This window comes from Muntiacus reevesi, chromosome 2 (assembly GCF_963930625.1).
Source record: "Muntiacus reevesi chromosome 2, mMunRee1.1, whole genome shotgun sequence".
Taxonomy (NCBI): Eukaryota; Metazoa; Chordata; class Mammalia; order Artiodactyla; family Cervidae; genus Muntiacus; species Muntiacus reevesi.
This window is the reverse complement of record NC_089250.1, coordinates 16,482,402-16,505,474: the sequence shown is the minus strand read 5'-3', so window position 1 is coordinate 16,505,474 and position 23,073 is coordinate 16,482,402. Positions and strand designations below refer to the sequence as shown.

At 39.5% G+C, this 23,073-nt stretch overlaps 1 protein-coding gene and 1 pseudogene across 1 annotated transcript in view; one reads left to right on the top strand and one right to left on the bottom strand.

Annotated features, from left to right (window-relative positions):
* Positions 1 to 917: 917 nt before the first annotated feature.
* On the bottom strand, positions 918 to 1,394 carry LOC136157780 (large ribosomal subunit protein uL23 pseudogene; annotated as a pseudogene).
* Positions 1,395 to 13,981: 12,587 nt separating this feature from the next.
* The window catches only part of UPF2 (UPF2 regulator of nonsense mediated mRNA decay), a 90,310-nt gene continuing 81,218 nt past the window's right edge, over positions 13,982 to 23,073 (top strand). Inside the window, exons 1-3 of the mRNA XM_065920980.1 lie at positions 13,982 to 14,084; positions 19,074 to 19,453; positions 22,022 to 22,801. Coding sequence (XP_065777052.1) covers positions 19,092 to 19,453; positions 22,022 to 22,801 — 1,142 coding nt within the window. The 5' untranslated portion in view covers positions 13,982 to 14,084; positions 19,074 to 19,091. The remainder of the gene's footprint in view (positions 14,085 to 19,073; positions 19,454 to 22,021; positions 22,802 to 23,073) is intronic.

The following is a 23,073-nucleotide window of genomic DNA, read 5'->3' as shown; positions in this document are numbered from 1 at the left end:
GTCTTCTACATGGACAATGAAATGGCCTAGAATAATAGTGGGTCTCTGATGCAATTTTGTTATTATCAATTTCTGTCTGTCTTCATTGAGGCCAGAAATAGTGCTTTATTCATTTTTGTATTTTATTTCCAATACAGTGATTGATTCATAGTAACACTTTGAAAATTGGATGCATGACATTGTCTAGAGAGTCAGACAAGTCACAAATGGGAGGAAAATATTTGCAAAAGATGGATCTGACCATAATGATGGATAAATGTCTTTATACATCTATTTAAACCCACAGAATGTATAGCACTATGGATTAACTTTAATGTAAACTATGAACTTTGAGTAATTAAGATGTGTCAGTGTAGGTTCATCAGCCACAACAAATGTATAACTTGGATGAGAGATGTTGACAGTGGGGGAGGCTGTGCATGTGTAGGGCCTCAGAGTACAGTAGGAAACCTCTGTACCTTCCCCTCAATTTTGCTGTGAACCTTAAATATATAATATATTATATATTTAATATATTATATATTTATATGCCCTAAAATATAACCTTTAAAAAGAGACATATTTTTTAAAATTTTACCGAAGTATGGTTGATTTACAATGTTGTGTTAATGTATGCAGTACAGCAAAGTGATTCAGTTATAGATATATACACATTCTCTTCCATTAAGATTTATGATAGGATATTGAATATAGTACCCTGTGCTACACTATAGGACCTTGTTGTTTATCTATTCTATACATAATAGCTTTCATCCCCTAATCTCAAGCTCCCAATCCTTCCTTACCCCACCCTTGGCAATTATAAGTCTGTTCTCTTTGTCTGTGAGTCTGTCTATTTCTGTTTCAAAGACAAATTCATTTGTGTCATAGTACATAGTGAAAACTTTTATATTTGGAATTAGCCAGCTGGACTCAGTTTAGATGATCCCAATTTTGTTGGCAACATCCAAAACATCATAGTCAGGAGCCAGTCGAACGTATGCCTTCTTCTCTCCATCAGGCCTGATCAGAGTGTTGACTTTAGCCGTGTCAATGTCATAGAGCTTCTTCACAGCCTGTTTAATTTGGTGCTTGTTGGCCTTGATATCCACAAGGAATACCAGTGTGTTGTTGTCTTCTGTTTTCTTCATGGCTGACTCGGTGGTGAGGGGGAGTTTGATGATGGCACAGTGGTCAAGTTTGTTTCTCCTAGGGGCGCTCTTCTGAGGATATCTGGGCTGCCTCCTGAGCCGCAGTGTTTTGGGCCCCCGGAAGGTGGGTGACGTCCGGATCTTTTTTTTCTTGTGGCTGTGGACACCTTTCAACACTGCTTTCTTGGCCTTCAAAGCCTTTGCTTTGGCTTCAGCTTTAGGAGGGGCAGGGGCTTCCTTCTTCGCCTTCAGTGCCATCTTCATGAAAAGGGTTTCTCTTGTGTCATATTTTAGATTCCACATATAAGTGATATCATATGATATTTGCCTTTAAAAAAAAAGACATATCTGATAAAGAATTCGTATTTAAAATGTATAAAGAACTCTTAAACACAGCAATAAGAAAACAAAGGACCTAATTTTCAAAATGGGCCAAAAACCCTAACAGACAACTCACCAAAGAAGATATATAGATGACAAATAAGCATATGAAAAGGTGCCCCGTACCGTATGTCATTTGGGAATTGCAAATTAAAACAACAATGAGATAGGGATGTTGATAGTGGGGGAGGTTGTGCAAATGTGGGGGAAGGGGGTATATGAGAAAGCTTTGTACCTTCCTCTCAATTTGCTGTGAAGTTAAAACTGCTCTTAAAAAAAAAAAAGCCTCAAAAAAAAGAAAAATTAGATGGCTACATGCATGCATGAATGAATGAAAACAAATTGTGTGGTTAATTCAGGAGTCAATGGAGTTTAAAAAAAGTGTTTATGAAAAAGAAGACTTTAGGTCAGATTTAAAGTCTGAAATATGTCATAATTAGAAAATATATTTGTTTAACTGTATGAATAGAACATGTAAGGTAGGGAATTCCCTGGCTGTCCAGTGATTAGGACTTGGAGCTTCCACTGCAGTGTTCCCAGTTTCAATTCCTGGTCGGGGAACTAGATCTCGGATGCTGCATAGCATGGCCAAAAGAAAAACAAAATGTAATGTTAAAATAATAATGCTTATCATCCTACTGGCTATCTATTGTTGCATAAGACATTACCTCACAACTAAATGGCTTGAAATGACAAACCTGTATCACCTCGCAGTTTTTGTAGGTCAGTGTTCCAGACACAGCTTGGCTCAGGACCTCAGGCTCAAGATTGCTCCGAGGTTGCAGTCAGGCTGCAGGCTGAGATTATGATCTCACCTGAAAGCTCAAGCAGGGGAGAATCAACTTTCATTCCATTCATTTATTTGTTGGCAGGGCTGAGTCCCTCACTGGCTATTGGCCAGAAGCCTTCCTTGATTCTCTGTTCTGTGGGTCTCTCCAAGGGTAGCTTTCAACATGGCAGCCAACTGCCCTTAGGGAGTGGGCAGGGGTGGGAGTAGGGTAGGATGGGGGAGATGAATCACAGTATTTTTGAAAACTAATATTAGCTGTAACATCCTGTCACCTCTACTGTATTATACCCACTAGACTAAATGCAGTCTACACTCAGAGGGAGAACATTACACAAGGGCATGACGATGAGGAGAAAGGGATCCTTGAGAACCATTTTAGAGATCACCTACTGTACCTCCATGACCATTCATAGGAAGCTTTGACTCAAGTATATGCAGTGTTTATCCTTGGCCTGTCAATCATGTAACTCTCAAGTAACTCTTGCACAGACTGCTGTGACACTCTGCCCGAAGGATTAGAACTGTGGTTGTGTGTGTTAGTCACTCAGTGGTGTCTGACTCTTTATGACCCCATAGACTGTAACCCACCAGGTTCCTCTGTCCATGGGATTGTACAGGCAAGAATACTGGAGTGGGTTGCCATTTCCTCTTCTAGATGCTGCATAAATAGTTCTGATGATAAAACATACCATATCATTTCAAAGAACTATAGTTACAAGCTTATTGTTTTTTCAATTAATTTCTTTAATTGGATGCTAATTACTTTACAATATTGTGGTGATTTTTGCCATACGTCAACATGAATCAGCCACTGGTGCACATGTGACCCCATCCAGAACTCCCCCTTCCCTCTTCCCTCCCCACCCTCTCCCTCTGGATTGTCCCAGAGCACCGGCTTTGAGTGCCCTGCTTCATGCATCAAACTTGCACTGGTCATCTATTTTACATATTGTGATATGCATGTTTCGATGACTAGCTTATTATTATTATCATTAAACTGATATTAAATCTTGAGTATGAGAACATTAAAACAAAATGACATCCCTATTTAAATGAGTCTTCCCTTCAACTGGAAGAAAGAGGGTAAAACACAACAGAATGGCTGTTTCTACAGCTTCTGTGGGGAAAATGTAGGTGAGTATAATGTATATGGCATCCTGTGTAAAGTGTAGAAAATTTCAGAAGAAAAATAAGCTAGAAATGACACTCACTCCTTTCCCTTCCCCTTAGCAACTGGCACAAGAAGTGAGGTGATGCCAGAGGACTCCCTGAGTAATACCTTTTTTTTTCTAGCTATATTTCTCAATGTGACGATTTTGTCCTGGTTTAGGAAGGTAGCCACTTTTGAATGCTTAAATACTTGGAAGCTATGACAAAGTGCGTTGCCAAAATTAAATTAAAATAATGAAGTTAGGGATCATAAAGTCTAATGTACTCATTTTTAAAAAGAAGTATCTGAGCCACAGACAAGTTACAAACAACTTGCCCTAGTTTCATGGACATTAGCAGGGCTCTAAGACTGGACCTATCCTAAAGGAGATCAGTCCTGGGTGTTCATTGGAAGGACTGATGTTGAAGCTGAAACTCCAATACTTTGGCCACCTGATGCGAAGAGCTGACTCATTGGAAAAGACCCTGATGCTGGGAAAGATTGAGGGCAGGAGGAGAAGGGGACGACAGAGGATGAGATGGCTGGATGGCATCACCAACTCGATGGGAATGAGTTTGAGTAAATTCCGGGAGTTGGTGATGGACAGGGAGGCCTGGCGTGCTGCGGTTCATGGGGTCGCAAAGGGTCAGACACGACTGAGCGACTGAAATGAACTGAACTGAACTGAAGACCAGCTCCAGTTCTCTTCCCTTTGCATTTTGCTTTCATGGATATGGACTGACCCAGGCAGAGATTCTTGTTTTAGTCTATGTGTTGGTTGGTCTTGTTAGGACTAAATTATAAAATTATGTCTTTTCTTATTCTATCCTCTGATTGTGTAAAACGGCCATCTGTATTAACCTGTGTATGGTATTGTACACAGTTGTGTAAGGTAGAGAAAACACCCTAGAAAAGGAGGAAATATTAAATAAGGCTGTGAACTTTAGAATCAGATGGTCCAGAATGGAGGTTCTATTTAGTAACTGTATCATACTGGGCACATTATTAAACTATGTTAAGTCCTAGCTTCACCATTTATAAAAACAAGAAAAATTGTTTTTCTAACTACCAAATAGAAACATTAGGTGGATAAATGCCTGATACACATTAAGAAAGAGGTGTCTATCTTTCCATTCATCCATTCAATAGTAATTCAAGTTTTTAACCACCCAGTGTTAAAAATTTGAATTACTTTTAATGGAAATCACAAAAAGGGAAATGGAATCCTATATTTGGATTGTTAAGATTTACTATTGTTTTTGCCTGAATGCTTTAGTTGTGTCCAACTCTTTGTGACCCTATGAACTGTAGCCTGCCAGGCTTCTCTGTCATTGTAATTTTCCAGGCAAGAATACTGGAGTCAGTTGCCATTTTCTCCTCCAGAGGATCTTCCCGATCCAGGGATTGAACCCATATCTCCTGCACTGGCTGGCAGATTCTTTTACTGCTGAGCCACCTGAAAATGAAATTTCAGTCTTTAAAATATTCTGTTCTTTTCACTCTAGTTTAATCGTACACATTCCTGCATAAGTACACAGGTTTTTCTCTCTCTTCCAAGAAAAAGTTTTATGGAAAGGAAAATTTTTTCTCTCCCCCCTTTTAGATTTAGTACCTGGGGTGTATGAACTAAACTGACAACAGATTAACACAGGGGAAAAAGTATATAAATTTAATTGATGCTTTTAATTTTGCATGAATGGGGCTACACAAAAAAGAAGTGAAAGCCCACTGAAGCAGTTAGACTCAGAAGCTTATACATCATTTTAACAAAGGGTGACTAGAGAAAAAAAAGGGGTGAACTTCTGGGGCAGAAAATTGTAGGTAGGCAAATACATGAAGTAAGCAATGGAACTAATAATATAAGATATATTACCTGTATAAACTATATGTAAGCATTATTTTCCAATGCAAAGAGCCGGACACAGCTGAGTGACTGAACTGAACTGAACTGAACAGTTATTTTAATAAGGTTTGTTTGTGTAGATTCATCTTCATGTTGGCTTTTCATCTTTAGAACCATAAATCTCCCAGGGAGGATATTTATGGCAGACTCCATTTCTCAACAGTTTCTGCTTTTAGTCAGATAAAGGGAGCTCCAAGAAGTTTTCTTTCTTCATCTGTTGACTCTTAATTGCCTTCAGCTCAAAATAATCCATAGGCCAAAGTCTAGGCATATGTCGAGGTGGTATATTCTAATCCTTTTCATATTCATTCATTTTTTAAAAAGAAATTGGCGTATAGTTGATTTATAATGTTATATTCATTTACTTTTAATTCTTCTCTCAAAATGTGATTGTGGCCCCAGGACACAAAGATAAATAAGATACAAATCATAGTCTCAAGGAGCTCACAGTCTTAACGGGAAAGCAAATACAAACAAATTACTTCCATATAATATAGTGAATGTTGGAACTGAGTTGTTCAGAGACTACTATGGGAACCCAAGTAGGGACAGAGACTTAATCCAACATATGTAGGGTGGTGGGGATGAAGAATGCCTTTAGCGACTAGGCTGAAAACATTCATGGGAGAAAGTATTCTAGGCAAACTCATAACATGTGCACCAAGGGGAGAGGAGGTCCGTTCACGTGCTGTGCTCTGCTAAGCTGCTTCAGTCGTGTCTGACTCTGTGCAGCCCTGTGGACTGCAGCCCGCCAGGCTCCTCTGCCCATGGGGTTCTCCAGGCAAGAACACTGGAGTATGTTGACACACCCACCTCTCCTTCACAGGATCTTCCCAACCCAGGGATCGAACCTCTGTCTCCTGCATTGGCAGATGGGTTCTTTACCATCTAGCGCTACCTGGGAAGCCTGGTTCAGTACATGCAACTTAGGAACTACAGCTAGAACTCAGACCTGTGGAGAATGAGCCAGAAACTAGATATACAGGCAAGAGCTATGAAGATCTCCTGCTAAGGACTGAATTTTACCCTCTAAGTCAGCGGCTTCCAAAGTCACTTGGAGATATGCAAAATGATCTATTTAGGCAAAAATATTGAACATTTAACTATTATGTACAAATTTAGGTAGTAATACATATACACACAATTTATATCTAAGTAAATACACATGATTTGGGAATGTATATCCTCCTCCCCTCCCCATGGGATTGTATGACCAGAAAAGTTTGGAGACTATTGCCATTAAAGGGTGTTTTGCACAGGAGTTAAACAGTTAGATTTACACTTGAGATGATGCTAAGGTCAGGAGGGGACAAAATTAAAAGTAAGTAGGTAGAAGAATTAACATTGTTGCCAATGGTGTGGGTTTGAATTGATGTTGGTCTCAACTAAGGTTGTGGCAGAGGGATACAGAGGAGGACCGAGGTAAGATCTTTTTAAAAATTTTATTCATTTATTTATTTTGGCCCTGCTGAGTGCAGCTTGTGGATCTTAGTTCCCCAACCAAGTATTGAACTCTGGCCAAGGCAGTGAAAATGTTCTAACCACTAGACTAGAGAACTCCCAAGGCAAGATCTTTTTAAGACACAATGATTTCGGGGTTTCCTGGTGGTTCAGTAGTAAAGAATCTGCTTACCAATGCAGGAGACACAAGTTTGATCCCTGGTCTGGGAAGATCCCAGATGCCATAGAGCAACTAAGGCCGTGTGCTACGACTACTGAGCCTGTGTGCCCTAGACTGTGCTCCACATGAGAAGCCACCACAAAAAGTAGCCTGGGTACAGTAACTAGAGAGTAGCCCCTGCTGGCCACAAGTAGAGAAAAGCCTTCGCAGCAATGAAGACCCAGCACAGTCAAAAATAAATAAATAAATACAATTTTAAAAGAAAAAGAAAAAAAAAGACACTGATTGCATTTGGATAAGAGATGATGAAGGACAAAGAAACTATTGGGGAGGAATAACTTTTCCTCTATCCTCTTATGAAACGCTGGGCTGGATGAAGCACAAGCAGGAATCAAGATTGCCAGAAGAAATATCAATGATCTCAGATATGCAGATGACACCACCCTTATGGCAAAAAGTGAAGAAGACCTAAAGAACCTCTTGATGAAAGTGAAAGAGGAGAGTGAAAAAGTTGACTTAAAGCTCGACATTCAGAAAGCTAAGATCTTGGCATCCAGTCCCATTACTTCTTGGGAAATAGATGGGGAAACAGTGGAAACAGTGTCCGACTTTATTTTTTTGGGCTCCAAAATCACTGCAGATGGTGACTGCAGCCATGAAATTAAAAGATGCTTACTCCTTGGCAGGAAAGTTATGACCAACCTAGACAGCATATTAAAAAAGCAGAGATATTACTTTGCCAACAAAGGTTTGTCTAGTCAAGGCTATGGTTTTTCCAGTAGTCATAGATGGATATGAGAGCTGGACTATAAAGAAAGCCGAACACGGAAGAATTGATGCTTTTGAACTGTGGTGTTGGAGAAGACTCTTGAGAGTCCCTTGGACTGCAAGGAGATCCAACCAGTCCATCCAAAAGGATATCAGTCCTGGGTGTTCATTGGAAGGACTGATGTTGAAGCTGAAACTCCAATACTTTGGCCACCTGATGCAGAGAACTGACTCATTTGAAAAGACCCTGATGCTCGGAAAGATTGAGGGTGGGAGAAGGGGACAACAGAGAATGAGATGGTTGGATGGCATCACCGACTCAATGGACATGAGTTTGGGTAAACTCTGGGAGTTGGTGAGGGACAGGGAGGCCTGGTGTGCTCCAGTCCATGGGGTTGCAGAGTTGGACACGACTAAGCAACTGAATTGAACTGAATTTATGTTCTTAATTGAGACTGTGCAGATTAAACTAACAAAAGACAGATTATTAGGAGAAAAGACATACAATTTTCACTTATATTTATGTGAGTTCACAGAAAGTGAAACACAAAGCAGTCAGACTCTGGGCTTAGGTACCGTTCTAACAGAGGAAGGGGAGCTTGGTTCTCCAGGGATGACAAACTTGTGTTAAGTCACTAGAAAATATATGGGGGAACTAATGGGAGATAAGGATTATTTTAGTAAGATCTGTTTATGTAAACCCATCTGGGTGTTGTCTCTCCATCTCTGGTGACAGTTCTTGATGCTGGGGTTGAGGGTTGGGGGATACACTTTCACAAAGGGAAATCCATGCTCTGCTTTTAGGCAGTTAAGCATAGTTCTAGAGAACTCTTTCTGAATCTGCTGATTCTCAGTTGCCTTCCTGGTGGCTCAGACGGAATCTCCCTGCAATGCAGGAGGCCCAGGTTTAATTCTTGAGTCAGGGAAGATCCTCTGGAAAAGGGAATGGGAACCCACTCCAGTATTCTTGCCTGGAAAATCCCATGGACAGAGGAGCCTGGTGGGTTACAGTCCATGGGGTCATAAAGAGTCAGAAAAGACTGAGCGACTAACACTTTCATTTTCAGAACAATCCTTATGATAAACTAGCACATTTCGGTGTGACCTATCTGGTTCCCTTTAGCATCATTAACTGAAAGAATAAAAACAGAAAAAGAAACAGGTGGGATTGGAGGCCAATATTAAGTTCAATTTTGGACATTTTAGGTTTGAAGTGTATGTGGTATATATCATCACAATTATCTCACAGCCAAGACTCAGAAATGTAAGTCAGGAATTAATGAACTGAGATCAATTAGATGACATAGGGTTAGTTTTCTCACCACTTACTTAGCCATTAGTTTCCCCAAAGAATACTGAGGATGGTTATTCTACTGGGCAATAAAGTGAAACCAGAATTAGAGATATTTACACACCTCTGTCTTTATTGTTTACAGTAGTAGAGAACACAATTTCTTTTTTCTTCTCTCAGTCTTATTGGGGTATAATTGACAAAATTGTAAGAAATGTACAATGTAAACTGAGGTGATTTGACATTTCCCCTTTCTTTTTTATCTTCCTTTTTAGTTTCTTAGCAGGATACGTAATGTTGGAGTAAAAGGTTCCTGGTGCACCGGTTTCATATCAGTGGGAGGGCAAAGAAAAAAATTGCACAGCCATTCAGATGATAGTGTTTATTGTTAGCAAAATGATTTGGTAATAGCTAACACTTAAAGAGCATAAACTATGAACACTGTGTTAAGTGCTTTTATTTAAATCACCTCAATTACTATTCACAAAACCCTAGAAAATAGTACTGCTATTATTACAATTTTCAAGAATAAAAAGCTGTGAAGTTTGAATAGCTAGTAAATACTGGGACTAGAATCTGGATTTATGTAGTCTGATTTCACGGAGAAGGCAGTGGCACCCCACTCCAGTAATCTTGCCTGGAAAATACCATGGACAGAGGAGCCCGGTAGGTTGCAGTCCATGGGGTCCTGAAGAGTCGGACATGACTGAGCGACTTCACTTTCACTTTTCACTTTTATGCATTGGAGAAGGAAATGGCAACCCACTCCAGTGTTCTTGCCTGGAGAATCCCAGGGATGGGGTCGAACAGAGTCGAACACGACTGAAGTGACTTAGCGACTGAAGTGATTTAGCAGGAGCAGTCTGATTTCAGATGCTACAGTGTTTCCGGTTTCCTACCTTAGCTTCCAAACCAGTTCTCTTCCAAGAACTTTGACCCAGTTGGGCTTGCTTCTTCTGTCTACACCTCCTGCTATGGTAACTCTTCAGAACCACTTTCTGATGTCTTTGTCTGTCCCCATTGACTCACTCAAGGTTTGGCTCTTTTGTCAGTTTTCTTTGCAACATGTACTCTTATCAATCTGTTAACCCCATCCATACTCACATATAAACCTCATTTCCCTTTAACTTCCCTCCAAATCCAGTGTAGATCCTACAATCCTTCATTATAATTGTTCTTTTGCAAACATTCACGATACCTGTAGTTAGTCTCTCTGCCATTAGTCTCATGGCGGGGGTAGGGGGGGCAAGCTGATTAAATCTAACTGTCCATTTATTCTGGGGATATTGGCAAATGTAGGCTGGATGGTTTTAAACTCATGACCACATGGTGCTGGAGAAGACTCTTGAGAGTTCCTTGGACAACAAGGAGATCAAACCAGTCAATCCTAAAGGAAATCAACCCTGAATATTCATAGGAAGGACTGATGCTGAAGCTCCAATACTTTGGCCACATGATTTGATGAGCTGACTCATTGGAAAAGCCCCTTCTTCTATCAAAGACACTCTTCCCATTTGTACTTCATTTTTAATTTTTTGACTGTGGCACACAGTATATGAGATCCCAGTTCCCTGAGCAATGATCGAACCTGTGCCCCCTGCAGTCAAGGCTTGGAGTCTTAACCAGTGGACCGTCAGGGAAGTCCCTCCACTTGTACTTTAGATGCTATTCCATCACAGTGATTTTCCTCCTTTGCTATCTTTTTCTCCCTCTTGTAACCCCAGTATTTCCCTATTAGATCATTCCCATTAATAAACATTTTCTGTATTTTTCATTAAAAAATAAAAAAAACAACATGAAAGATACACAAAGTCCTCCCTGACTTCACATTCTCCATATAGATCATTTTCTACCAATCTTCAGAGTAAAATGCCTCAAATACTTGTCTTCACTTTTTTCATCTCCAATTTCAGTTCAGTTCAGTTGCTCAGTTGTGTCTGACTCCTTGAGACCGAATTTAGTCAACTATTCCAATCCATGTCCACTACTTCACTGATCTGGTTCTGAAAAACTCAAGTGTTGAGCCCCACAGTGTTAATCCAATGGGTTCTTTCCTGCCTGATGTTACCTGTTCTCCCAGTAACATTTGAAATAGTTAGCCACTTCTTTTCTAGGCTTTTATAAAGCTATACATTCCAGCTTTCCCCTCTCTGCACTGTCTCCTTTTTAGGGACTTTAATGTCTATATTTGGAAGTTTTTCAGGGCTTAGTCCTGGACCTTCTTCTCTTATTACATTTTCTTTGATCTCATTACTTTATGTATGTGTGCATTTATTGGCCACACAGCACAGCATGCGGGATCTTAGTTCCCCGACCAGGGACTGAACCTGGTCGAGAAAGTGCAGTCCTAACTAGACCACCAGGGAAATTCCCTGTTTTTTCCATATGGTATAGTTCTGTCAAGTGAAGCAAGCAAAAGGAAAAGAATGAACATTTCTGAGAATTTTCTGAACTACTTAAATAAACACTAAAAAACTTAATTTAGCTTCAAGAAATAGTGAAGTTTGAGTCATCACAATGCAAAAATGATGGCTTCTTCAGAGCAACGTATTCCCTTAAGGTAAGATTCAATGACATCCCCACATTAGAGGATTTTTGGTGGTTTGCTTGACATGCTCCTTTGGAAAGAAAACGATTGGCAGCATTTTCAGTCTATGTAAAAATGTGCATTAAGGCAGTGGGACATAGCAAAAAGAGCTTGGGTTTTTGCAGTTAGAGTTCAGTATGATAGTAGAGAATATATTTACTAGTTTTTTGATCTTTAATAAATTAATCTTTTGTGATTCAGTTTCTATAAAATTCAGAATACTTACCTACAGGATTATTGTGATTATTAAAATAACAAATGTAAAATAGCAAATATTCTCTTCTTTTTTGATCCCTGTACTCACAGTTTAATACCTGAATTCTTTTTAACACCAGATGGCAAGCAAAGGATTGAGAAGAAGGCGTTACTGATCAACAGCACAGGTGAATCTTCTTAAGATAATCAGACAAAAATGCAAAAAACTTCAAGGAGAACTTGGTGGCTTGGTGTTTTAGGACTGTTCTCTCATAATGGCTCATCAATGATACAAAAGCAGTATTTGTCTGTCTTTCTCTTTCACAGTCCTTTAAAGGTGGGCCTATCGATAGGTTTTCTTTTTTTTTTTTTAAGTACAAGAAGCATCAACACTCAGTTTGAAAGAGTAACTTATGTGCTAAGAATAAATGATCTAAGTGTAAGCAACCCATGTCCACCAACAGATGAATGGATAAAGATGTCACATATACACACTCAAGCAAAAAAAGAAGGAAACTTTGCCATTTGCAACAACACGATGACCTTGAAGCATTTTGTGCTTAGTGAAGGAAGTCAGACAGAGAAGTACAAATACTGTATATTATCACTCACATGTGGAATCTAAAAAAAGAAAAGAAACTAGTAAATATAAAAGAAACAGACTCAGATACAGAGAACAAATCCATGGTTACCAATAGAGAGCTGGCAGGGGTAGGGGAAACAGGTAGAGGTTAAGAGATATAAATTCTATGTACAATAAATAAGTTACAAGGATATATTATACAGCTCAGGGAATATAGCCAATACTGTGAATCACTATAAATAAAAATTGTGAACCACTATGTTGTACACCTGAATCTTACATAAGATTGTAAACCAAATATACAATTTAAAAAAAAGAACGGTAAGTAAAAACAGTAAATTGAGACAAATGTACAAAGGCTGAACACAAGTGAATTAGATATGCGTCAAGGATTTGAGGTGGCTAGTAGCTTACTTTGTAGGCGGAGCACCGCACGCAAAAACAAGAATGAAGACCAGTTCTGCACCTTTGTTCCTTTGGCTACTGACCAGCCAAGGCCGACAGTACTTAACACCCAGACAGAGTCTGTTGGCAAACCTCACACTTTTTCGATAAAAATCAGAGGCCTGATGCACGAATTCATCAATTTAAGAGAAAATGTGTTTAGATAAGCTGGGCCATTAAAAAAAAAAATGACTCGGTTCCAAATTTACAAGAAATGGCAAGACTGGCCAATTTTTTAACCTGGGGATTTCATTCAGCAATTCGGGGAGATGATGCTACTGTAAAAAACTTCCTGGCTCCAACTGGGTACTTTCTAAGACCTGTATGAGAAAAGCCTTGATCCTTCTTCAGCCGTGGGGTACTTACAGACTGAACAGCTAAAACTGCTTCTGGAAGTTCCCCTATGGGACTTTCTTAAATCTAGATCCGTCCCTTAACAACCTGTACCTTCCTCACCATACATATTCTTAGCTCCTCCAGTTTTCAGCTTCCTAAATCCTCAACCTCACCCCACGAATTAGTCCAATCAAACTCTCCCTTCTTAGACTCTTCCTTATATACACTCCAGGAAACTCAGCTGAGAACCACGTGGCTAAATTTGTCCTTAATGGCGCTCCGTAATTCGCCTACTCCTCCACCGCCCTTCCTCACCTCCTGTTAGCTCCGCCCCTCCCCATTCTCGCTTTCCCCCTCCGGCCTCCCTCCCCCAGCGCCTGCGCTTGCGCACCTCCAATTCAGGCGCTTTCCCTTTCCTGGCGACCAATCCACTTCCTGCCTTCGGTCCTCCGAACACTCCTCCCCTCCGCTGAGGTCCTGGCTGGAGGTGCAGGTTATGGCTGCCCTGCCAATTGCCTGTCTGAAAAATTAGCTCCTCTCCTTGAGTTGGGTAGCTTGAAGCCGCCACTCTGTGTGTGGCACCTATCTGAGCATTCACTCGCGATCCTTCGCCCCGGAGCTAAGCTAAGAGCGAGGGAATGCCGGCGGAAGGGAAGGCCGGACTGTTTTCTACCTGGCAATAGTGGGGACAGCTGCTTCCTTTCCGCCGTCCTCCGCCCCGCCCCCACTCGCAGCCCGGCCGCGCTGGTGAGTGGCGGACAGGAGGGCCGCGGGCGGAGGGAGGAGGGGGAGGTGAGGGAAGGCGGGCCCTCGGCTGCGAGCTAGGTGGGGGGAGGGGAGGGGAGAGCCCGAGCGCTGGAGTTGGTGCTGGGAAACCCGGGGCTAATGTTGACAACAGGCTCGAGGTGAGTCCCGGGGAACCTCCTTCCCCTCCGCTCCAACGACCAGGAGGGAGCGGGGTTAGGGGGGCACCGGCCTGGACTCCTACTCCCCCGGGGACCCGTGAGGCGACTCGGCACCCCAGCGCTCCGGGGACGGCGAGCAGGAGACGGACCGCGGGTCCGGCGTCGTTCTCCTCAGACCCCTCTCCTCTGGAGGCTCCCTTCAGCGCGGGAGGGAGGCAGGAGAGGCTGTCGAGGGGGTGCCTGCCCCATATGCCCGGGGTGGGCCTCGGGGCCGGAGGCGGGGAGCCCGCCGTGGCGGGGTGAAGAGGCTTGGGGGTGTGGAGGAGAGCGAGGGGAGGCTGGGGAGAGCTCTTTGGGAGCCGGGAGGGAAGCGAGGGCGAGGAAATGGGGAGGGTGTGTGTGGGAGGATGTGGAGCCGGGAGACCGGCCGGAGCGTGTCGGGCTCCGGCGGTGAGAGAGTGTGGGGTGCGAAGTTAGGGCTGGGGCAGGGACGGTCCGCGAAGGTGACCGTGGACCCCGGTGGGAAGGGGAGTTGTGGCGAGGAAGCGAGCGGAGCTGAGGCGTGTGGAGCGAGAGCAGGGGGTTGTGGGAGAAGAGGGTGCAGGGGACGGGGTTCGGTGGATCGGTGAGTGGTGGGCAGGCATTCCTGGGTGGACTTCTTTTTCGTCCCATGGGCTGAGGAGTCTTCACTTTGCCTTCATCCCGGGCTTCCCGGTCCTCCTGTTGAACTAAAGAGGCGATCGCAGGGTGTTTGGTTGGCGGAGCAGAGCCAGCTTATAAGCTTGAGGGGACAGTCTGGACCGGACCGTCGGCTCTCCTGCTCTTTTAGGACTTGCACGCAGTGATGCATCAGACCTGAGGAAAACTCTCCCTCACTTTTCCCCTTTAGCAGAGTTATTAAGTGTTTAGAAGAACTGTACGACTCATCAAGAAGATCATTTTTGAATTCTGGTGGAATTTGTAAAAACTTTGAATGAGTCCTTTATACTGAGGACGTTCTTTAAAGTGAGAGACTGGGAGGTAATGCCCTTGTGCTGTTCTGCCCTTAGAACATTTTAAATGAATAACCCATAACGAAAAGATTAAATATCATTCTTTCACTCTGGAGCATTTTCAGAGCAGTCTCATTGTGATTTCATACATAATCCATATGATCCTTTGCGGAGAAATAGCTTTAAAGGGAAACACCCCTTTCTCTGCACTCTCCCAACAGACCATCGGAAGTACCTGTTTTACTAGTAAAGTAGTTTTACATTCTTCTGGAAGTTCAGGGTATATTTAGAAAACCAAATAAAATATACAGCCCAAGGGCTAGGACACTATTTTGGGAGCTAGAAAGGTGGTTTTAAAGCATGGCTTCCTTTTAAGGACTGTGGGAATGTAATTATACTGGCTTGTAGGAGCTAATCATATTCCAATTAAAAAGATCACTAGTTTTTATCATACAGACTCTATTTAAAAGTTCTAGTTTTTATTTGAAAGACGAGGTAAAATATTAAAGCATGAGTTTATTAAAATGTGAAATGCTAAAATTAGCATTTCACAATATAATTTTCATATTTGAAATTTGATGTGATACAAATACATACTTAATCTGAATTCTGTAGCTTGTATTTTTTACTTGGCTTTTAAAAAATATTTGATTGTACCGAGTGTTAGTTGGGACATGTAGGATCTTTAGCTGCACCATGTGGGATCTTTAGTTGCAACATGTGGGACCTAGTTCCCTGACCAGGAATCCCACCCTAGCCCCCAGAGTCATAGCTGCTGGATCACCAGGGAAGTCCTTACTTGACTTTTTAAGTCTTGGGATATATAGGGGGAAAGAACACTGGACACAGAGTCTCAACCCAGTCACTAAGCTAGTTGTGTAGTCTTGGGCAGTTCCCTCAGTGTAAAAATTGAGAATTGGAGTAGTTAAAATCTAGTACTCCTAGCTCTAAAAAATTCTTATTTTAGGCTTAACTCTTCAGTTTTCTCTGTGAAAGAGAATAAGCGTTTGTCGAATGGCTCTCTCATGCTCTCTTCTAGACTTGAAGTTTGAGAAGTCTGTAAGAGAGGTAGCAGTTATCTCCATCTTATTGATGAATGGACTCATAGAAGTTACATTGCCCTGTTTCCATAGCTAGCAGGTTGTAGAGTTTGCAAACTTAAAAAAGTCTGAGTGACTTTAAAGCTCATATTATATTCTCATGGTGCATTGCTACCTTAACATGAACCTTAAAATTTTCATCATATTTTTGTTCACTTAAATTTAGTTCCAGGTGTACTTTGGGTTTATGTTTGTAGTATAAGGATGAAATGGTTCAAAGAAGGTACCACTGCCAAGACTTGAGGGACTTGTTGAGAATCTGTTTTGTCATGCTCTAGAGCAGAATCTAATTCATGAAAGACTGCTGCAGTTTGATATAAAAAGCATTTAAAAGTCTGTTGAATATATGAGTACTGTGGAAAATCACAAAAGTTTGGGGGACTGTTGTGCTGATAAATGATGATCCTTTATAAATTTGTCAGATTCCAAGTATGTTTCTTAATGTTTTAACAGAACTTAGTTTCTAATTTTTGTCTTCATAAATGAAATAATATAAATTTTGGTACCATTCTTTTTTATATTCTGAGAACTGTTCTTTCCCGTATTAGCTGAAGTGTTGCATGTTGCTGCTTCACATCAGAAAGTACAAATTCTATATAAAACTTACTATTTTTTGCATATAATTGCAGATATCCCTAAGTAAGTTTATCTGATTATCTAGGAATTACCTGTTCCCGTATCTTTTAGCTAGAATATGCCGAAAGTTAAAACATAATGTAAAAACTGCTTAACCATTATCAGGGACTCTTTCTACTCTGAGATATGTAATTCTGATTTGTGTAGTCAGTATCTCTTGTCAGGTTTTCCTGATCAAGAATCCTCTTCAGGATTCTTAATAACTTTGGTTAAGCTCTGTCACTAGCTGTAGAAGCCTTGGTCAAGTTACTTGGTCAGGTCTCTTTTTACTCATTTATTAAATAGGGAAAATAAAGCTTATCTCCTGAAGATTTTATTATTAAATGAGATAATGTATGTAAAATGTTTACTTTGTGAGAAGTAGCTAATAACTATTAGTATTTGCTCTTGAAAGTTTGCTTGCCTTAGGGCAGTCACTCAGTTTAGGGCAGTGGTAAGTATTTAATTGAAACTGCATGAGAAGTTGATACTACATTTTCCAGGTAATATAAATATTAACAATGTCTTCCCACATAAGTAGTTATGCTCTTATATATTTTAATGATTGTTTAAACAGGCTTAACAGCCCTTTTTTGTTCAAGTTCCACAAGTAGGGTTATCTGAAGCCTTTGGCTGTCATTGTCCAAAAAAATGCATAGAACATGGAAGTGGAGGAGAATAAGAGTAAAACAGAAAAGGGGAAGGAAGAGGTGGCTGTGATAAGATACAGACTATGCCATGTGCCTCCAAAAATCACTGAAAGTGCTTCAGTTGGCTTAGACTGTCTTTCTCTGGTAATATTTTATTAGAGGGCTGAAATAAATGCTTTGTGTTTACAAAATATTTATTACTGCAAATGTTTTATTTGCTAATATAGTTTTTATTGATGTAATTTAAAACGTATATTGAAAATATTTGAGTATATTGAGTGTTTAGCTTAAAATAAAAAATACCCTAGGTAGTTTAAGTAATTTTATACTTCTTAAATGGAAAGTATTTTGATTTTCTTGTGTACAACTTTCAAATGATTTAGGAGTTATAACATGAAGTATTGTCCATAAAAGAAACGACATGAGAACACTGAGCTCTAAGTAGACATGTATTTTTAGAAAAGAAAATCATGAATTTTGCTGGAGAATACATTTTTTGTTCCAGAGTTTATTTCCAGTAAACTGTATGAAGCCTGTACTATAGACCAGTGCTCTCCAATAGAACTTTCTATAATGATGAAAATGCTCTATATCTGCACTGTCTGAGGTCATACCCACTAGGGGCATGTGGAGTTGAGCACTTGGATTATGGATAGTGATGGAGAACTGAATTTCAGATTCTGTTTAATTAATTTACAGTGTAAGTAGCCATGTGTGGCTAGTGTGGTGGTTTTCAGCTGGTAGTGATTTTGCCCCCAGGGGAAATTTGGTGATGTCTGAGTAATTTTTGTTTTTTAAAACTGGGGCAATACTACTGGCATCTACTGTGTAGAAGGCAGGGATACTTCATTTACACTTTGTGCAGTGCACACGGTAGCCTTCCCTCCTCCTACCAGAGAACTCTTGCCCACAATGTCAGTACTCTTGAGTCTGGAAAACCCTGGGCTGGTGGCTATTGTATTGGCAAATATAGAACAGAATATTTAATTTATGTATTATTTATAGTAATCATTATGTTTATAGACTAATTTTGACTACTAATAAAGAGATGAAAGGTATAGTCTAATTTGGGATAGTTAGCAGTTTTTGTGTTTGAAAGTTTGATACAGTTAGAGCAGTGAGATGAAATTTACTAGTCTTGTCCATTTTACTAGTTGCTTCACAGGAGGTAAGAGCTTGTTTATTCTCCCACTTAAATACTTGAATATTGTATTATGTAGTAATGGTTGTGAAGTATGGTGGGTGAAACTGGTTGAAAATATTCTCACATAGTACTGAAGTATTTATGATTAAATGATATGTCATTTAATATCAGCTGTGAAGCTGATAGTGGTTGGATGTAATGGGTACATGGAGGTTCCTTATATTGTGCTCTCTACTTCTTGTAGAAACTATTTCCTGACTAAAAAGTAAAAAGAAAAAAAGTGCTTAGACATAAGCATAACTAATAATGATAGAATATGGAATATGATCAGTGAATTATTTTATCACTGAAATAGTATTTGTTTTGTATGCATTTTATTTAATCTCACAGTTGCCAAGTTGCATTAATATGTTCCACTTAACAAAATAAGTGTCACATTACTAAAAAAAAAAAGTCACTGCGATTATAATGCTGACATTCTTTTACAGATTGTCTTGGGTAACATAATGCCAGCTGAGCGTAAAAAGCCAGCAAGTATGGAAGAAAAAGAATCTTTACTAAACAGCAAGGAAAAAGACTGCAGTGAAAGGCGGCCAGTGAGCAGCAGGGAGAAACCAAAAGAGGAGATCAAGCTTACCGCCAAGAAGGAGGTTATTAAGGTCCCTGAAGATAAGAAGAAGAAACTGGAAGAAGATAAAAGAAAAAAAGAAGACAAGGAACGCAAGAAAAAAGAAGAAGAAAAGGTGAAGGCAGAGGAGGAATTAAAGAAAAAAGAGGAAGAAGAAAAAAAGAAACATGAAGAAGAGGAGAGAAAGAAGCAAGAAGAACAGGTGAAACGTCAGCAGGAAGAAGAGGCTGCCCAGTTGAAGTAAGAACATTTATTCTAACTATTGATGTGTAGAAATAGGAAGATTGGAATATTTTGGAAAAACAATGATTATTTGAAATAAAATTTGCAAGGTGCAGTTGCTTGAGAGTTGAGAGTATCTTAATTCACTTGTTCTGTTAGTTTCACTGACTACAGGCATGCGTACAGTGCTTTAACTTTTGAAATTAAATAATAGTAACCTTTAAAAAGTTTTTTTTTTGAGGTGGGGCAATTTGAGCTGTTTGTTCTTTTTAGAAAATCTTTTTTTCATGGTATAGTATGTCGTCTTTCTAAGTTGAAAATCTTTCTTTTCTGGCCATGCTGTGTGGCTGGCAGGATCTTAGTTCCCTGACCAGGGATTGAACCTGAGCCCTGGTGGTGAAAGTCCTAACTGCCAGGGAATTCCCGAAAATCTTCAGTTCTTAATGGCTGCTGTTGCATTTCTTATATATGCCAAACTCTGTATTTGTATCAGTACCTGTCTTTAAGGCAGTCCTAATGAAGTAAGCTTGTTTTGTGGATTAATAAAATGAAGCTTCAAGAGATTAAATGACTTGTCTAAGGTCACAGTACATAGTAGAGCAGCTGATTTTTGAACCTAGTAGTAAAGCATCTGTCTGCAATGCTGAAGACCTGGGTGGGGAAGATCCCCTGGAGAAGGAAATGGTAACCCACTCCAGTTCTCTTGCTTGGAAAATCCCATGGACAGAGGAGCCTGGTAGGCTCCATGGGGTCGCAAGGAGTCGGATAGGACTGAGCAGCTTTACCTTTACCTTACCTTAGGCTGACCTTAAAACCATTGTCTTTTAAGTACAATTCCAAAATGCTTCCCTTTTTTATCTTTATCAAAATCTATTTATAACCTTGTAAATCTGTGCAAGTGACATAATGAACTGGTGAAAAATGAGGTAGTCCTCTTAGAAAGACTACCAGGATGTAGCTGAAATGACAGTTGATGAATAGTGCATGAAACCTAATCCAGTAATGCATGGGCTCTTCCCTTCATATATGTAATTTAAAAGCTGTTTGCAAATACGAATTTTCATGAATCTCTTGAACAGCTCAGTTACCTACTTACCAAAGTTCTTCAGTACCTCTGTTTTTAATGAGGAACTGGAGTCTTAGGTCTGAAAAGCAATAGCAATAGTTTTGGAATATTCAGAGCTTTGATTCTTGAGAGTTTCTTGCTTATTTTTTATTTTACTTAAAATGATTTGGAAGGATATTGCATTTCACCGTTAACTTTTCTCTCACCCTTCCGATAACAAAGAGCTTAAAAAAAAATAGTAACCAAAATGCCAACTTTTTATTTGGAAAAATTCAAGCATGTAAAAGATAGAATGGAATAAATTAGTACCCCTTCCCATCTACCCAGCATCTGCAATTACCCTTCTTTTTCCTTGAGTATTCTAAAGCATCACATTATTTCACCTGTAAATAGATAAATATGTAAGTATAAATATTTTCATTTTGTGTGTATATATATATATACATTATATATCAAAGTATTTTTTAATAAAGATGATATTTGAGTTATTGAATGCATGTAAGTAAATACTCTGTTAACAAGTACTCCTACTGCTAATCTTGCTTCTGTGTGGCTGGGAGGCCTCCAAGAGATTCATGTCCCTGTTCTCAGTGATAGATGTAACTCTTTGTTGGCATATTGTCGCTATTAGTGGAAAAATTGTAGAATTATAGAGTAACTCAGGAATGGTTATCTTAGAAAGATGAAAATCTGTTTTATTAGAAATATATATTTTAAAGTTACATATTTTGGTGTCTCAGAAGCCTCAGATTATCCCCATTCTCCCAATCGTGCCCAAGTTATTTTACTACTTCTGCAGTTTAAACATGTTCCATCTTTTTAGTGGAAACAGAAGTAGATTTGTTTTTAAATCTTCTCAGGATAAACTAAGTCTGCTAACCTTTTATTAAAGTGCTTTTATCCTATCGTTTTTCTGGTTCCTAAATGAGCTTTTAATTATACTTGAATTTTAAGGCCTAAACTTTTATTAAGAAAGGTACTTTTATTAAGAGAGGTTTATTTAATGCTGAAGTATGGAAAAATGGTACCTAACTCAAAGCATTTTAATGTATTCTTTTGTAATTTTGTTCTTTAATTATTTTTTTTGTGGATTTTTTCCCCTGTTTCCCCAGTGCTTTTATTTGGTTTAGGTTTTATATTTTCCCAAACATATTACTTTGTTTTTTTGTATTAAGAATCCTGTGTTTTATCCAGTTATTTTTTTCAGCTTTATTGAGTTACAGTTGACAAGTAAAAAGTTATATTAATTTAGCTTGCCAGTTGGCAGAATGATTTTTAATCTAGTTATTAAAAAATGCTCCACTCTGCCACTTTTAGTGTTATCAGTAGAATGAGTTCTCATTATCTTGTCATTAATCAGATGTCTTTAAAGTGATGAAAGGGCCTTTTGCATCTTTTGTTCCTCTTGGATTCTGTTGCTTTTCTAATTACTTTTTCATTGGCTTTCACTCTTATGGGATTCATCAGCTATGCTTCAAAATATACAAGGTATCTTACTTACTTGTTTGTTTTTTATATAGAGAGAAAGAGGAATCACTTCAGCTTCATCAGGAAGCTTGGGAACGACATCAGTTACGGAAAGAACTTCGTAGCAAAAACCAAAATGCTCCAGACAACCGACCAGAGGAAAATTTCTTTAGCCGACTAGATTCGAGTTTGAAGAAAAATACCGCTTTTGTCAAGAAACTAAAAACTATTACAGAACAACAGAGAGACTCCTTGTCCCATGATTTTAATGGCCTAAATTTAAGCAAATACATTGCAGAGGCTGTAGCTTCTATTGTGGAAGCAAAGCTAAAAATATCCGACGTGAATTGTGCTGTGCACTTATGCTCGCTCTTTCACCAGCGCTACGCTGACTTTGCCCCATCACTTCTTCAAGTTTGGAAAAAACATTTTGAAGCCAGGAAAGAAGAGAAAACACCTAACATTACCAAGTTAAGAACTGATTTGCGTTTCATTGCAGAATTGACAATAGTTGGGATTTTCACTGACAAGGAAGGTCTTTCCTTAATCTATGAACAGCTGAAAAATATTATTAATGCTGATCGAGAATCCCATACTCATGTTTCTGTGGTGATTAGTTTTTGTCGACATTGTGGAGATGATATTGCTGGACTTGTACCAAGGAAAGTAAAGAGTGCTGCAGAGAAGTTTAACTTGAGTTTTCCTCCTAGTGAGATAATTAGTCCAGAGAAACAGCAACCTTTCCAGAATCTTTTAAAAGAATACTTTACGTCTTTGACCAAACATCTGAAAAGGGACCACAGGGAGCTACAGAATACTGAGAGACAAAACAGGTGATTTTCAAATGTTTCTCAGAATTGAGAATTTATTTTGGAGCTCATACTTTAAAAAAATGTAAAGTCTTCATGCCACTGAAAGAACTTGTGGAAAAGGGCTTATTGCAGGTGATTTCTTAACATTCCAGGAAAATTCACAGGGTAATAATAGTCTAAGTACTCATGTTTAAATGTGAGTCTTTGATAGATTTTGTTTCTGATTAAGAAAAAAAAAAAATTGGGCAAGTATATGATGAGTTCTACATTGTGGATTTTTACTGTGATTTAAA